This window comes from Atractosteus spatula, chromosome 9 (assembly GCF_055471065.1).
Source record: "Atractosteus spatula isolate fAtrSpa1 chromosome 9, fAtrSpa1.hap1, whole genome shotgun sequence".
NCBI lineage: Eukaryota > Metazoa > Chordata > Actinopteri > Semionotiformes > Lepisosteidae > Atractosteus > Atractosteus spatula.
In genome coordinates, this window is record NC_142714.1 from 40,226,331 (window position 1) to 40,241,596 (window position 15,266).

Below are 15,266 nucleotides of genomic sequence, written 5' to 3' on the forward strand. Positions count from 1 at the left end.
GTGCATTGCATGGCTCATGCACAGACATCATTTTAAAACAGATAAAAATGACATGCTCATCTGATTGACTCAAAACAGCCCACCTATGCTGCTCTGACAAACACCAATGTTCTTCCTTTCAGAAATCTGCACACCTGAGTCTGCTTTCAGCTTCTCCATTTCTGCAAGACTCTTTATAAAGTACCATCCTCGGTCCCAGAACTAAGCTCACCGGGATGCTGTCGAACGTCCCTTTCTTTACGTTAGGCTACAGAAATAAAATTTTGATGAGATGGCACTAGGAATGTTAGACAATCTATTTTACCATTGATTTAATGATGTGACATGTGCCCCTCTTGCTGCTGTAATGTCATAAAATGCAGCAGGCCACACTTAGAGCTGAATACCAATAGAAACATCTACCAAATGATATACCCAGTGTCCTCACCCAAGGGCTCTCTGCCTAAGGGAAGCACGAGTACAAATGTTCAATGTATTTTACCAAAGGAATGGGGAGGATATAAAACTTAGTAGAGCTTCAAAGTATTGAAAAGCTTAACCCCTTCATTTACAGCTTCGTGCTACAACAATCGCATGCCCACCAATGACGTCATGTATCATATTCTATTAAGTGTTCTTCATTATTGTATTAATGTCCCTATTCAATTAAAATTGACGCACATTAAATCACACTAATTAGCATTCTGACTATCCACTTCCTTCCTGCAAGTTTCAAACAAGAGCCAATATTGTCTTACAAGTTAACGACCCAGCATGTAATCGGTCTTGTCATGTTAAAAAAAGGTTTTCTACACTCTTGGAAAACAAACCAAGGAAAGCTAACTGATGTGACAAAGAGACACATTCACTAACTAATCTTAAAGCGAGTCACAAGGGGTGCCTGCTGACAATAGTAACTATTTATTCGGTCATCTGACTGAAATCATCCCAGAGTGTTAACCACAAAGGCTCACAGACAGCAGCAGTTGCGTGCACACTTAGCACAATAGTACAGCCTGACACCACAGACTGTGCCAATATAAGGGGCTGTTGTTTAGTAACCATTCTTCAGAAGCTCCAGTCAAATTTGGAAAACAAAAACGTGAGAGGCACCATACAAAGCTAAGTCTTTGTCAACAGCACAGGCATCCTTCTCTAAATTTACACAGTTTATTGTCAGTTTTGTTTTTAATTGGTTACAAGAGGCAAGTGACAAAAGGACTGAGAAGAAACTGACTCCTATCTCTGCAATCTGAACAACACAAAATAACGTATTTGCCGATATTTGTATGATCAGTGTACTGAACTTCTCATTTCTTTCATCTGTTTCAACATTCCATTTTTGTGGTTGAATACATAATATGAATGAATATGTATATGAAAACAATATAAAATATTAATTTGGATTATTTTCACTACAAAAACAAATTAATACCTTGAGGCCACAGCTGGCAACTGTTGGCTTAACTAAATAAATGTAATTTACTTGAATTAATTTATACTAGCTCCTTAAAAAATGATTTAGGATTTCCTATAAATCAAGTGCCACTATGGCATCCCAGGACAAGAGCTGGATAACCTCTTGTATGAATGATTAAATGATACAGGCTATGACTCCCTAAATGATTGTCAGGTCACAAGTGTCTTCAGGACATGAAGTCCCCATGATAAGTCGCACTGCAATACGTCATTTCACACTTCACACTGAATTGAGGAACTTGACAAAAAGTTCCTCCATGCTTACAAGCTAGCAACATAGGCGGTTTGTGGATTATTTTGTTCCAGAAATGAAAAATATAACATTAAAAACATGAAAAATGAAAAAAACATTAAACATTTTCCTTCTTGTAGGCAATGCAGTTATACCAGGTTTAAAGTATGATTGTTATATAAAACATACAGTAACTCTAGTAACTGACTACTAAACAGACAGGAAGGCACTGCCATCATGACCTTGTCTGGGTACAGGGCATTGTTTGTGATGGCACATGGCAGTATTGACACTAACTGTGGTGAAAAACTTTGCACATCTTTTTTAAAGATATTCAAAAGATGGCAAAACTAACGTTAGAAAAGGAAAAGTGGCAAGCAAAATCAGCTTTTGAAGATTATATAGCAGTGTCCCATAGCCACAATGTCAGAATACTGTTAGCGCCCAGTAGTTTTTGTCAGATCTCTTACGTCTGTGTGCATACACCTGTTGCTCAGTATGCCAATCACGTCACTGAGGTTGTCCTTAAATCGCTGATGCCTGAATACTTTGTTCACCCTGTCATTTGGTTTCACTCACCTTACTTGCGTATCACTCAAACTGAGCATGTCAACCAGCATTAAAGGTCAAACAGCTAACCCTAAGGGAAAATATTAATACTTACATGTCACTTTCAATGTGTGTGTTTTAGTTCACTTGTCACAGCTGTAAAATATAGAGCTCTGGGTCGCAGCTTTGAAGGATTTAGAAATACACAACCAATGACATGTCCAGAACTTGAGTCGTTTTTGCTGATCATGCCATCTCAAGGAGAGCCACCGGGGACAATGCAGGCCAGAGCAGAGGTAATGCCTTCTGAATCCTGTCTGCGTGTGCCTGGAATTCTTGAGACATATGTGGATGTTCTGAGCTATACAAGGAAACGTGTCTGGCTATCAGAATAAAACTCTTCAGAATATAAAAACATTTGTGTTCAACAAAAATGACAGATGACAGAAATGAGAAATGCTTACGACGTTCAGCATTGTACACCATCACAATGTCGTGGTCATCGGTTATTCACACCGTAGGGAGTGACACATGCAATAGTAACCCCTCCACACACATTAGTAGTTTTTACAAACTAACATCCGTGAATTAACTTTTTGGTTGACCATAAATCAATCATTGTATTATTAATAAGTTTATACAAAGATCACCTGGTGCATTTTGTTACAAAAACAACAACATAAAAATGTTGCCAAATAAAGGCATTTATTTTTTAAGAAATTAAGAACAGATAACTACTTTCTCCTCCCATTTTAGAGTCACTGTTGAAGTTCAGTAGGTAACTATTGCTGCAATACATATTGAGTGAACTATATACTTTTTGTCTTTTGTAGCTTTTTGTTGCACTGCTTACATTTTTAACAAACAAAAAAGTACTGATCCACAACTGAAATGTTGTATTTTCTTTCTTCTCTTTTCAGCATGGAAGAAACCTTTTACTTGTCCCTTTTGCAAAAAAAGTACTTATTTCTGCAAATATACTGATCTCACTCTGCATATCAAGACCTGCACTTAAAACATATTTTGTTAAGACTGGAAACAAAGAGAATAAATAACCAATAAATTCAATAAACCAATCTGCCACTCTGTGTTAGAAAAAAATAAGCATCAGAAAATAGGTAAGCCTGTTAGCAGAAGTATGTCATCCTTTATTATCTCAATTTGAAATGAATGCTTTCTCCCAAAATGAAATGATTCGGACTTCAGTAATACCTTCATAGTCTCCCTATTCCTCCACGGTGTCCCCTCCCATGATATGAACATAAAAATTCAGACAGAAGATAAGCCAAAGCTAAGTGAGAATAGAAGCCAAGATATTTAAATTCCTTCATAAGGCCTTTTTATAGCAATGAACAAAGTATTCTCAGAAATAGCAAACCATCATGGACTTAATTAGATAAAAATTATACTAGATTCCATTCCCTATAAACCATTTGTGTTCTTGCAGACAAGCCGACTTCCCATGTCAACCACTGCACTTCAAAAATTAGAAACCCCTCAGCATACGGCACTGTCGCCTGGAGATCTTTAGTCAAAGCTGTCAGTTCAAATTGCCTTCTTGCAAATGAAATGTCTCATCAGCTCCATCATTAATATGAGTAGTACCTCCTTGATGAGCACTTAATATTCATTTTCCAGAATTCACATTTGCTCAAATTAATAAAATCACCGTCAGCATTAAACAGTTTCTTCCGTACGATTGCAGGATGAAACTACATGAGATTCAGATCTCTCGCCCATCACAGTCACCTCATTCAGCATCGGCTCTAATAACAAGTGTTTATTTATTGGATGCCTATCCTGCTACGGAGGATCCTTGCCTGTTTCAAGATAAGCAGCACACAATAAGATTCCTTCATTATATTCAAGTCTAGCCCTTATTCTCATATTAACCCCTGCAAAGAGTTTAATTTGCCAATGACACTATGCAAGGCTTGACAATAGATAAAATAGTGTTCTTCTACAGTTTTAGTGAAGTAATATGTCCAGGTTTATAAACTGATTGCCTCTTGGGAGGCAGTTAAGGGAATGGAACAAGGACTTTTTAAGATGTGCCCTTCTGTAGTTAATCCCACACAATGGATTGCTTAAATCAAAATTACAGAACTAGAAGGTATAACTCTTAATTCTGAGCCTTGTTTTTCTCATTTGAAAAATGTAAACAGAAACATCTGCTATTTGTAAACCGCTTGCAAAACCACTCACTTGGTTTTTTCAATTTTAAAAATTTCAATCATTTTTTTTAATTACTTCTGGATCGCGGCAGCGACAATAATAATACAAGTCTCACATGTAAAGATAGGACTACTACAATTGCACAGCCAAGAGAAATCTTTATATAACTGGAAACAACAAGAAAAGGAATGAGGGGACATACATTGCGCAGTACCTGTCGTGTAGCCCGATGGACATCAGGTCCCCTCTGTGTGCAGGGTGGTCCATGCCTTCACCCGAAGCTGCTCCTCTGCCAACACACCAGAGACAAGTGGGTCACCATCGCTGTTTGCACAAAGACGTAACACAATAACCACATGCTTTGCATTAAGACTACACAGCACTTTCCCCACCAACAGGACCCTAAAGTGCTTCCCATAAAGGAAGGATTTTACCCACCACCAAAATACAGCAAACTCTCTGAGTGTGCTAATAACTCATTGCAAGTCAGACTAACCATATTATTTTTATAATTGTTTTTCGGTAGACAACATTAAGTAAGATGGAATTAGTGTTAGAATTGGCTGTAAATGTGTTCATAATTCATATTTATACCTAATTTTACCATAAGAACTTTACAAACAAAAGGAGCCTTTTGTACTGTCTGCCCTGTTTCGTTGTATGTACTGTACATGTCTCGCATTTTTTTAAAGACACCACCTTGTCTAAGATCAATAGCAACAGTTGTACAAATTAATGTTGCTTTTTATATTGTCAATATACTGTATAATAAAGTTCCACATTATCTTAATTTATTTCTCACATAACATCCCTTGAACTTTTACTTTGGTGGATTCTGTTTCGTCATTAAAAATAATTAAACTTGATAAATATGAAACAAAATGATCTGACCAGCTTCTCACATATCATCATAACACAGGTGCTATGTTAGGTTTAACAGTCCCTCAAACAGATTTTACAGGTGATGCTGATCAGAAATAGAGACAGTATAACTTTTTTTTTTTACTCTTGAAGGTTTCCCAATTGACATAAATAAACACCTACCCACAGTTTATTTGTTCCTCAGAAACTGGTCGTAAAGCAAAATCCTGCTAATATTTAATCACCATTACTTTACATGTAAAAGCAACAAATCATTTCCAAGGACAGTAAATCATCCAGTATTCCCAAGTGTCACCATAAGAGTACTGATTTGTCAGAATAAGAAAATGATTGCATGTTTATGATTTAAAAGAAAAATAGCCCAGCTTGAATTACGTTTTGTGAAGATGGATGAGGGTAGGATTTAAATGTTTTCATGTACTGTAGTCATCTTTTCTTGTAGCTAGTAGTTCAGGTGGGTAGCTGCGTCAGCATGCGTAGGCTGCAAAGGAACAAGTAATAGGTTTATTCCATGCTTCTTCAGAAGGCTCCACAGCCAAAACGTTGTGTTTTCTTTCTTCCTTTTTTCAGCATGGAATAAACCTATTAGTTGTTCCTTTTCTTGTAGCTAGCTCATCTTTGGAAAACTTCTCTGTAGATTGGGCCCTGCTACACAAAGATATAGACATAAAGAAAGACATTTAGAAGAAAGATATGTTCTTCGCCAGGCCCTGCTGGATTCACTAGAAATGGAATGAGACACTGACTATATGACAAACTGTGTCCTGTCAAATAGCTGCCACACACTTTAACTATGTACAACACAATATAAAACAAAAGAAAAAACAATGCAACTAAAAATTGTTCTAAACTCTATAATCTCAGATATGTCTAAATCCAGTGCCAGTAATAGTACCAAATACCATTTAAAAAGCAAATGGGAGAAATCAGAATAAGCAGAAAATAGCCTTTCTTTAAAGTCCCCATAAGTCTTAACCAAACATATTGGCTACTGTTCTTAATCATTATTCCCATTTAATATAGGAAAGTCATTACCTTATATACTGGAGCAAGAGATATTAATTCAGTAATAACCATTACCACAATTTTTCAATTCTTACTCATTTCAGATGTCCCTATCCATACTTCCAAAACAGCAATATTCAATAACCCCCTTCGTTACATTTTTTCTTGTGAAATACAACACTGAATAATGCTGACACTTCTATTATCCAACCCAGCTCATAACAGCTCTTCAATTGCTTTTGGGAAAGAGATGTCTGACTGAATCTATTTAATATAAAACACAGGTTGAACTGCACTTGAAACCGAGGCAAGGTGATTATTAAGCAGAAACGGGGAGGAATAGATTTGCTCATTAAAAATCTTCTGTGGGGCAACAGCAAGAACACACAGGATTCTGCCTACACCGTCAGTGCTCTTAGAACATGTTTCTCATGTTTTTCCCCACATTGCATCACTGAATCTGACTGGCTCATGGCCAGGGCTGAGTAAGATGCACTATGAAAGGTTGAGAAAGAAAGCAAGGGGTTATGACTTTCAGTACGTAACAATCACAAGGTTGGTAAGTAATCGGTCCTAGAATGCTATTCATCCCCTTCCTGGGGGAGCCCACAAAGTCAGTTTCAAGTACTGTACATGACAAAGACCTCCGCAAGTATTTGTATCAGACAGTGCCTTGTATTTCCGTCCCACACTGTATTTTGTAATTGCAGAGCTGGCTCTGAAGCAATTTCTTAAGCTAAGTTACTTGGGGAGCTCTAAGAACTAAGATTCTGGACTCTTTTAGGGGAAGCTCTTGCTCTACAACTGGAGCAAAGTGCTTCAATCAGATCTTTTGTTCTCAATTGACGTATCTGGAGGATGACACGGTAACATCTGCTTGCATTGCTGTCTCACTAGGATATAGGACGATGGATTCAATTCCTGGGGTGCTCTCCGCAGGGAATTTGGATGTTCTCCTCGTGTTCCCAAAGAGGGTGCTCCGGTTTCTACCCACTGTCCAAAAACATACTGGTAGGTTAATTGGCTTCTGGGTAAATTGACTCTTATGTGCGTGTGTCTGTGCCCGTCTGTCCCGTGATGGACTTGCGTCTCTTCCAGTGTGTATTCCACCTGGTGCACATTGCTTGCCAAGATAGCCTCCGGCTGCCCTACAACCCTTAATTGGATGGTTAGAAAATGGATGGATGACTTTTCTGGTTAAATAAAGGATTTTGTAAATTATCTTTCACAATATTAAAGGATAAATTAAATCTCACTTATAAGTGAATGAATAAGTGAAATCAAGGTTTCTGAGACTTAATTTTAGAGTCTTCTTTAGTTTGAACAGGTTTGAATTCCCATGCAATTGAATTGTCTTGGACATACAATTCAGGATTTTGGTATCAGGTACCTATAAAGGCGACAAAAGCCTTTAAAACTGATAATTACTGAAAGGTTAGCAAAGCCGATTACCTCAGAACTCTTTTAAAAAACAAACATTTAAGGGTTTTCCAGCTTTCAGAATCAATCAATCATAAACAATAACAAAACAGGTAAATTATTATATGTAACTTATAATGCCTCTAAGATATACGCTGTTCAGTCATTACGGCATCGCTGGTTTTACCCCTATAGTTTACCTATATATTGGAATTTAGACATCTGTTAAGACATTGCTTTCCATCTTAGTGAAACAGCCAAAGTGATTTAATATTTGCATTCTTAATATACTTTGTCTAGCATTCAGTTTCCTGCTTTCACGTAAGAAAATCTAAGAGGCTAACCCTAAATTTCTGTCTTAATTTTATCCTCCTAAAAGTACAGGCACACTCAAAATATATAAACTGTGATGGGGTTGTCTTGGCACTTTTATTAATTTGAGAAAAAAGATTAGACATTTGGTTGCAACTTAGAGGACTGTTCAAATGCACAATTAAATCTCTTCAATCCACTACACTAACATTCAACACTACACTTATCAGTTTACAATAATACTTAAACTGATCTTCACACCTCTTTGTCAAGTCCCTTTGACAACACAGCAGTCTCTTTTCCAGGAGCCAAATGAAGAGGATTAATTTGAGTACAAAGGGGTGCTTGAACCTACGCAGTTTCCTTGCTGTAACTTTAAGAGAGGCTTTTTAATTGTTTTAAGTGATTTAAGCGCAGAGAACAGAAGCCAGTGTAAGAATATGGCGTGTTCAAGACAAGTCTTTGAGCCACTTAGGAATGAATTACACACAAACTGGGCTTGTGAGCGTGAGACCAGAGAGGCTGCTTGCCTGTTAGTACTCAATATTAGCTCAAATCGGTGGTGACAGTTTTGTTTTCCCTTGTCACAGAACCCTCTTAACTGTGGGATCCTCAAATGCAGGAGAGCTACCTTAAAGAGTGCCCTATGCTATAATTGAATACACTGAACATTTCCATTCCCACAAACTCTAGAATAGAAGGCATTAACGTAATGTACTCTTCTGTTATTGAACATTCGCTGCAAGACTACTTTGTATCCTTACGCTAACACCCATAACGGAAATTCGACATTTGATTCCATTATGTCTTAATTCAGATGTGAGCCCACAACTGAAAACCTAAAAGGGGAGTTAAACCAAAGAACTGGCCTACAGTTGCACTACAAATCAACAAACTCACCAGACATCCAATCCACCAGCAATACCAAAAATGCTGATAATTTACATGATTTCCAAGAACATTATGAGATATCGCTGCAGTCTTTGGCTATTCCTTTGATTTCCATGAGAAGCAGCAACAGTTCGCATATTTTGAAATTTCCCAAATGAAAACCTTGAGAATTTGAAAGATAACTTAAAACTGAACATGTTTTTTTTTTATAGAAAACAATGTAAAATTCAGGAAGGTGACCTCGGGTACAATGAACTTTTCTTTTTAAATAATTCACAATTCATACTGCTGTCAGAGGGTGCTCAATAGAGCTCAAGAGATGCTCTTTTACAAGTGACAGGTTTAAGAAATAAACAAATATTAGAACAAACCTGATTTCTGTGCACCAAAAAGACAAAGACTGTCAAATTATAATGACACTTCAATTATGAGGACTGCAGCCCAGCTCTCTGCTGTGCTATGGCTGAGGCTTCATTAATACTGACCTTCTGTGTCCATGCTGCCTGCCACGCATTTTTCAGCCCCTATTAAAAAAGCTCTCAGCTGAAACCAGTCTTCTTCAGTTAAGGATCCATGCAGCTTCTTTCCACACAAAATACCTTAATAACACACTAATGAAAGGTTTCATCCAAATGGGAGGCCATTAAACTTTAACAACTTGCAGCAGTTGTATCAAAACGGGCTTCTTTAAACACAACTTGTCTCCATGAGCTTACAAGGCATTTTATCCCAGACAGCTGACTCTCTCCTCCATTTGTATTTCCTCTCGCAGGTCACATCCCCACCCCCCAACCCCCCCGTCAGCAAGCCAATATTGAATTATTTTGTTTGTCCGTCGACGCAGGAGTCTGTACCCTCAGGCACGGGGCTTCGCAAGGTGCCAGGATCTGCTTAGGACTGTGGTTTTACACTTTGTGCACAGTAACACGAGTGATATAGCAGAAACAGGGTAACACACAACAAAAGTGTCATTCGAGCATGAATTACAGAGTAAAAGCAAGCTTGAAATATACTGTGTAGGGTTGAATTATATTTGAGTGACTAATGATATCTTGGTATCTTCCATATGGCAGTATCTCATCTAAATGAAGAAGATGCCAAAGAAAAGGAAACAAAAGAGGTTCTATTAATAATGCAGTTCATTTACTGGTACAATGCAGAGAGCCTGAGGGGCACTGCACACAACTACAGTGCAAACTTATTGCTTATCCACATATTGGTGTCCTTATCACAAGAAAATGTGCTTTCAGAACTCCCAAAGGCTGAATTTCCCATGCACTATTCAGATTTTAAATCTGCTTGGCAAGAAATGGCCTTTTGAAAAGTGCTGGGTGTTGCGGTTTGGTGATCTATGCAGAAGCAGCAGCAGATGTCATGAAAAATAGCAAAGTAGGTGAATATTATTTTCTGATTCACTTACTTATTTTAAACCTGTATGAACACTGGAAAACAGAGTAAAGCTTAAGTTTGGAAATGCAACCAGATGCTGGGGAAGAAAACAACACCGTTCTCCTTTTTTTGCTGTAATTCCTCCATTTAGAGATATTGCTTTATTATTGCAATCACCATCCTGATTAGTTGTTTTTTACGAGAAGGTCTAGTAGACTAACCTTTCGAAAAAGCCTAATTTATTTGTTTCAGTATATTGAGTATCTGGATTAACTTTCCGAATCCCTGAAATGTACTTTGCTATTTATAGGTTTTTCAGTATGATTCAGTATGCTATGCTAATAATTTCTGGAATCAGAAAAACACATGGAAGAAATACTAGGCTAGCAGATTCTTTGATTCTACAAAATGAATAGAATGACATTTCTTGGAAAGTTAGATAATTCAAATCTAGTCTGTGACTCAAAATGTAAACCAAAACCTATTTGGTACACATGGTACAGAGAGGAAGGCTGCAGTACATAAACAGAAAGCAGATGACAGATGAGGGATATAGCATGTGGTACTTTTTATGTACAAGGAGTGAAACTAACTTCTGAAAGCAATACTGAGGATGCCGATGCTCACTGAGCTTTCAAGAGATGGCTTTAACAAGCCTTGAGGCAAAGAAGCTATAAAGCAAATGTGGATGTATGGGCACATCAGTCTGCAGTGTTTCATAAGTCCTCCTCAGGTTACTCTGCTGTTGAAAGGGCAGGTCAGCAACAAGGCGCCTTCACAAACCAGCCCAAAATGCATTGAACTACAAGCATCAGAGATCAGTAATAGGAATGACCCATTATATGAATTCTCCATTTGATTCCCTCATGTCTTGATTCAATTGTGAGCCCACAACCAAAAATCTAAAAGGCTAGTCAAACCAAAGAACTGGCCTACAGTTGCACCATACAATCTACAAACCCACCAGACATCAAAATCACTAGCATTACCAAAAATGAATTGGTCGACTGATTTGTTGATTGGTTTTGTGTTGATTAATTATATCAGTACAAAACAATTATGTCATAGTGAAAACCCAAGTGAAACTGCTTAAGTACCTTTTGCTTAAAATCCAACCTGGTTTGCAAAACCTTTCACTCACCAAATCCTCATCGTTGAAAGTCGTTTCCCTTTAAGATCGTGGTCTTCGCTACACACAAAAACCATGTTCTATTGTCTTTGCACAAACAGCGCTACACCCCCTTCTCACTTTATTGCAGAAATTGACATTTCTCAACCACCTGAGACAGACTGAAATATTCCAAGACAAAATGTTCTCTTCTTTTCATATTACATTTTAATCCTTGCTTCCTATTGAACAATGTATGATGTAAAATTAAGTATGATGTAAAATAAAGTGTGAAAAGTTGTATCCTTTCAAGAAATGCCTCCTATCATAATGGCAACATATCCAGTCTGCTAGAGTCCAAAATTAAAGTGAAATTCATCCAGCTTTTCTACGTATTCCGAAAGTCTTAAAGTCACACATTTTTAAAAAAACCTTTTCAACAAATTTAAATATTTCTAAACAGTGTGAGAAGCTTTCACTTTGTGCAGCTAATTAAACCACTACAATAATGACCAGTGTTAAGAAAACATCCATCTAAATGTTAACTCTTCTGCGTTAGTAGTAATTTATATAAGGGTAGAGATGACATTCTGGATTCTACTCCAGGACAGCAAAGTAGAGCAAAGACCACCCTTCAGTCCAGTTAATTTTGATTACAATGACAGAAAGAATAGAGGTTCCATAAAATGCTTCAGATTATTTTTGAGCATTTGTATTATGACACTGTTAAGGCAACCACCGCAGTAGACACAGAATGTTGAGTTTTATTTGAAAACACTTTAATGCAGTATACATGACAGCAGACAGATCCGTACTATTAATATCTATAATTTAAGCAATAGAGTGAACAGCTACATACAGAAGTAAGAGATATTTGACATCAGATGCAGACAGAAACATTTTTTTAGTGTGATTATTCCAAGCCTCTATTATATGCAGGGAACTTGTTCTTTTCAATTAATTTTTTAAACAGTCTCTCTACAAGGTGAATATGAAAAATAACCTTCTCCAGAAAGCAGAATACAGTACCTGGTAACATAAGACCCCAATGACTTCTTCAAACTTGTGGGCTACAAACTCACAGAGAAACATAGCTGTTATCCTCCCATCATTGTTGAAATAAAACCATTCATTCATCGAAAACTCACTTTTAATGGACGGTGTTTTGTTTCCTGAAATAAGAATAATGTCTGTGAGTGAATGCAAACAAAGACTGAAGAGACCACTAGCAATCAAATGTCAAAAGAATCAGGAACCTAACCCAGGTAAATGTTTGGTAGAAAAAATAAAATCAAGGACAACTGGGTTGCATTTCTGGGAACTCTTTTTGCTTAGAGCAGTGGTTCTCAAACTATGGTACGCGTATCGGCAGTGGTACGTGGAGTGCAGCCAGGTGGTAAGCCAAATGATCCTGGAACTGTGTCGTGTGCGCTGAAAAATCGGGACGGGTTTTCGTATTTTGTATTTTAATACGTGTCGAATACACAGCCTACGTGCTACGATACAGTGCGCACTAATACTTCAGTGGACACAAGAGATACTCTGTAATTCTATACCACTCTATAGGAATGCGTGCTAAGGACGCAAGTGACCAATTGTATTTTAAAAAAGCTACTGTATCTCCAGCAAATAGGGAGGAAGGAGAATGTGCGTGATTTTGGAACAATGCCAATGTTGTAAACACAGGAATGCATAGAAATGCGTGCTACGAACGCTGGTAATCTTGTGAGCACAGGAAAGCGTGAAAAATAACAGAAAAATATTTAAGAACTGTTCTAAGTTAATTTTAGAAAAATACACCGAGTGTCTCTGTGTTTCGCTCCCATGCGCATGAAATAAAAACTTTAAATAAATACGGAAATAAAAACGAAAACGCGGAAAAATGCAAGCTTGCGGATTGCTAAAGCAGGTAAGTCCCACACTATTTTTGAAGAACCTTATTTACCGTTGGCAAAAGAGCTGACACGTATTGTGTGTGTTGTGGAGAAAAAGCTGCTGAACAGCTCGACCTGCTGCCCCCTCCGAAAGACACGGTCACTCATAGAATTATTGAAATAGCGGATAATATCAAAAGTACGCTGGTAGAACATATTAAGATGAGCAGATGCTTTTCACTGCAATTAGATGAGTCTGTAGTCGATTTGGCCAATTTGCTCGTTTACGTTAGATACGAGTTTGAGGGTACGTCCCATGAAGACTTTCTGTTCTGTAAACCGCAACCAACAGGAACTACAGGAGAGCACATATTTCAGCTTCTGAATGAATTTATCGAAGAGAATGGCATCGACTGGATAAAATGTGTCGGAGTTTGTACAGACGGTGCTAGAGCAATGACAAGCCGACATAACGGTGTAGTTGCACGAATTAGAGAGGTTGCTCCAGAAATGAATGGACGCATTGCAACATCCACCGCCAGACCTTTGCCGTCAAGAAAATGCCTGACGATTTAAAATCTGTTAGACTCTGTTGTGAATTGTATCAAGCTCGAAAAATGAATTCACATCTGCTTTGCTCGACTAAACAGGCTCACCCCTCTCACTGAAATGGTGCTTTTTTATTAGTTGTTGTTACTGTTTTTTTCTGTAAAACACTTTGAGAAGCCACCTTTAAAGCCGCTATATCAAATAAAGTTTATTATTATAATATTTATTATATGCATGTGTGTGTGTGCACGCACGCTCATGTTGGTCATTGAGAATTTCTGGGGTTCCTATGAGATGATGACTTGTAGGTGGTACTTGGATGCTTTGGTTGGATTAGGGGTGGTACTTGGTCCATAAAGTTTGAGAACCACTGGCTTAGAGCATTTTGGCATGTCCTTTATCCACACAAAATTAGCTTAAAAATTAAACCTCCAGTATTAAAAGTATCTAAATCTACAACAGATAAGGCCTAGCACTGCAATCATTTACACAGTAGAAACAAGTAATGCAAATGAAGGAAAAAACACTTTTGCAAGAGTTAAAACAGTGCTGTCTATACTGAGGAGTCAGGTAATGAACACAAAGTCTCAAACACTATTCCATTTTGCCTGCTGACAATTCCCCACAGCTCATGGTTTGCATTCAAAATAAAAGCCAACACCACTGGCTCTCAAGTCACTCCAAGCAGCCATATTAACACAGCTCACACACTGCAGAGAGCTGTGTCTCACAAGTCAAAGAGGTGATGTCAAGTCCATTTACTACCTGGAATATAGTGATTTTTTACATAATCATTTACACCTGTAACAAACCACAAGCTTTGCTTGCAGACTTACAAAATTATAGAAACTGTAAATTTAATCAGCTTTTCAAGGTCACCTAATTTCACCTCTTTAGATCCGATACATATACAGTACCCTGCATTACTTCTTCCTCCACCTCCTTAACGTTTGACATGGTAACTAAAAACTGATGGTCACTTCTTAGAAGAATAGAAGGAAAGCCAATCCACATTGCATTTTTTTTCTGGCCACAAAGCAAAATCACAAGGTACATCATCATAAAAATTCCCTGACAAGTGCCAAGTGCCATTCCCTAGAACTCAACTGCTGATGTTATTCAGATTTGGAATTAAGTCTGCATATTACAACACCTAAAAGAAACATCAGCAGAAAATAACATACTATGTTAGATATCACTCCATCAGTTTTTGCCTTCAGAGAATGAGTTCTCAATAAAACCTTATTTACTCGAGTGTCTTCTAAGTTAATAGGCCTCAGTATGTCTAGTGTTCCGTGGCACGTGTGCTAAGCAAAAGTACTCCGTATCAGCACATAACTCCCATCCTCTGTTAATTCAATGGCTCCCAAGAGTGAACTTTAAGATTCTCCTGCTCACATATAAGTCACTGAATGGTCTCATT

The 15,266-nt window shown here is 37.7% G+C and overlaps 1 protein-coding gene across 5 annotated transcripts in view; it reads right to left on the reverse strand.

The window, feature by feature from the left end:
• klhl13 (kelch-like family member 13) overlaps positions 1 to 15,266 on the reverse strand; it is a 120,173-nt gene that overhangs the window by 79,979 nt on the left and 24,928 nt on the right. For 2 of the 5 annotated variants that reach the window (XM_088925737.1, XM_088925742.1), the window contains exon 2: positions 4,629 to 4,738. In XM_088925737.1, coding sequence (XP_088781863.1) covers positions 4,629 to 4,681 — 53 coding nt within the window. In that variant the 5' untranslated portion in view covers positions 4,682 to 4,738. Of the gene's footprint in view, positions 1 to 4,616; positions 4,739 to 15,266 lie in introns of all 5 variants that reach the window. The other 3 variants (XM_088925743.1, XM_088925738.1, XM_088925741.1) reach the window with 2 other exon arrangements.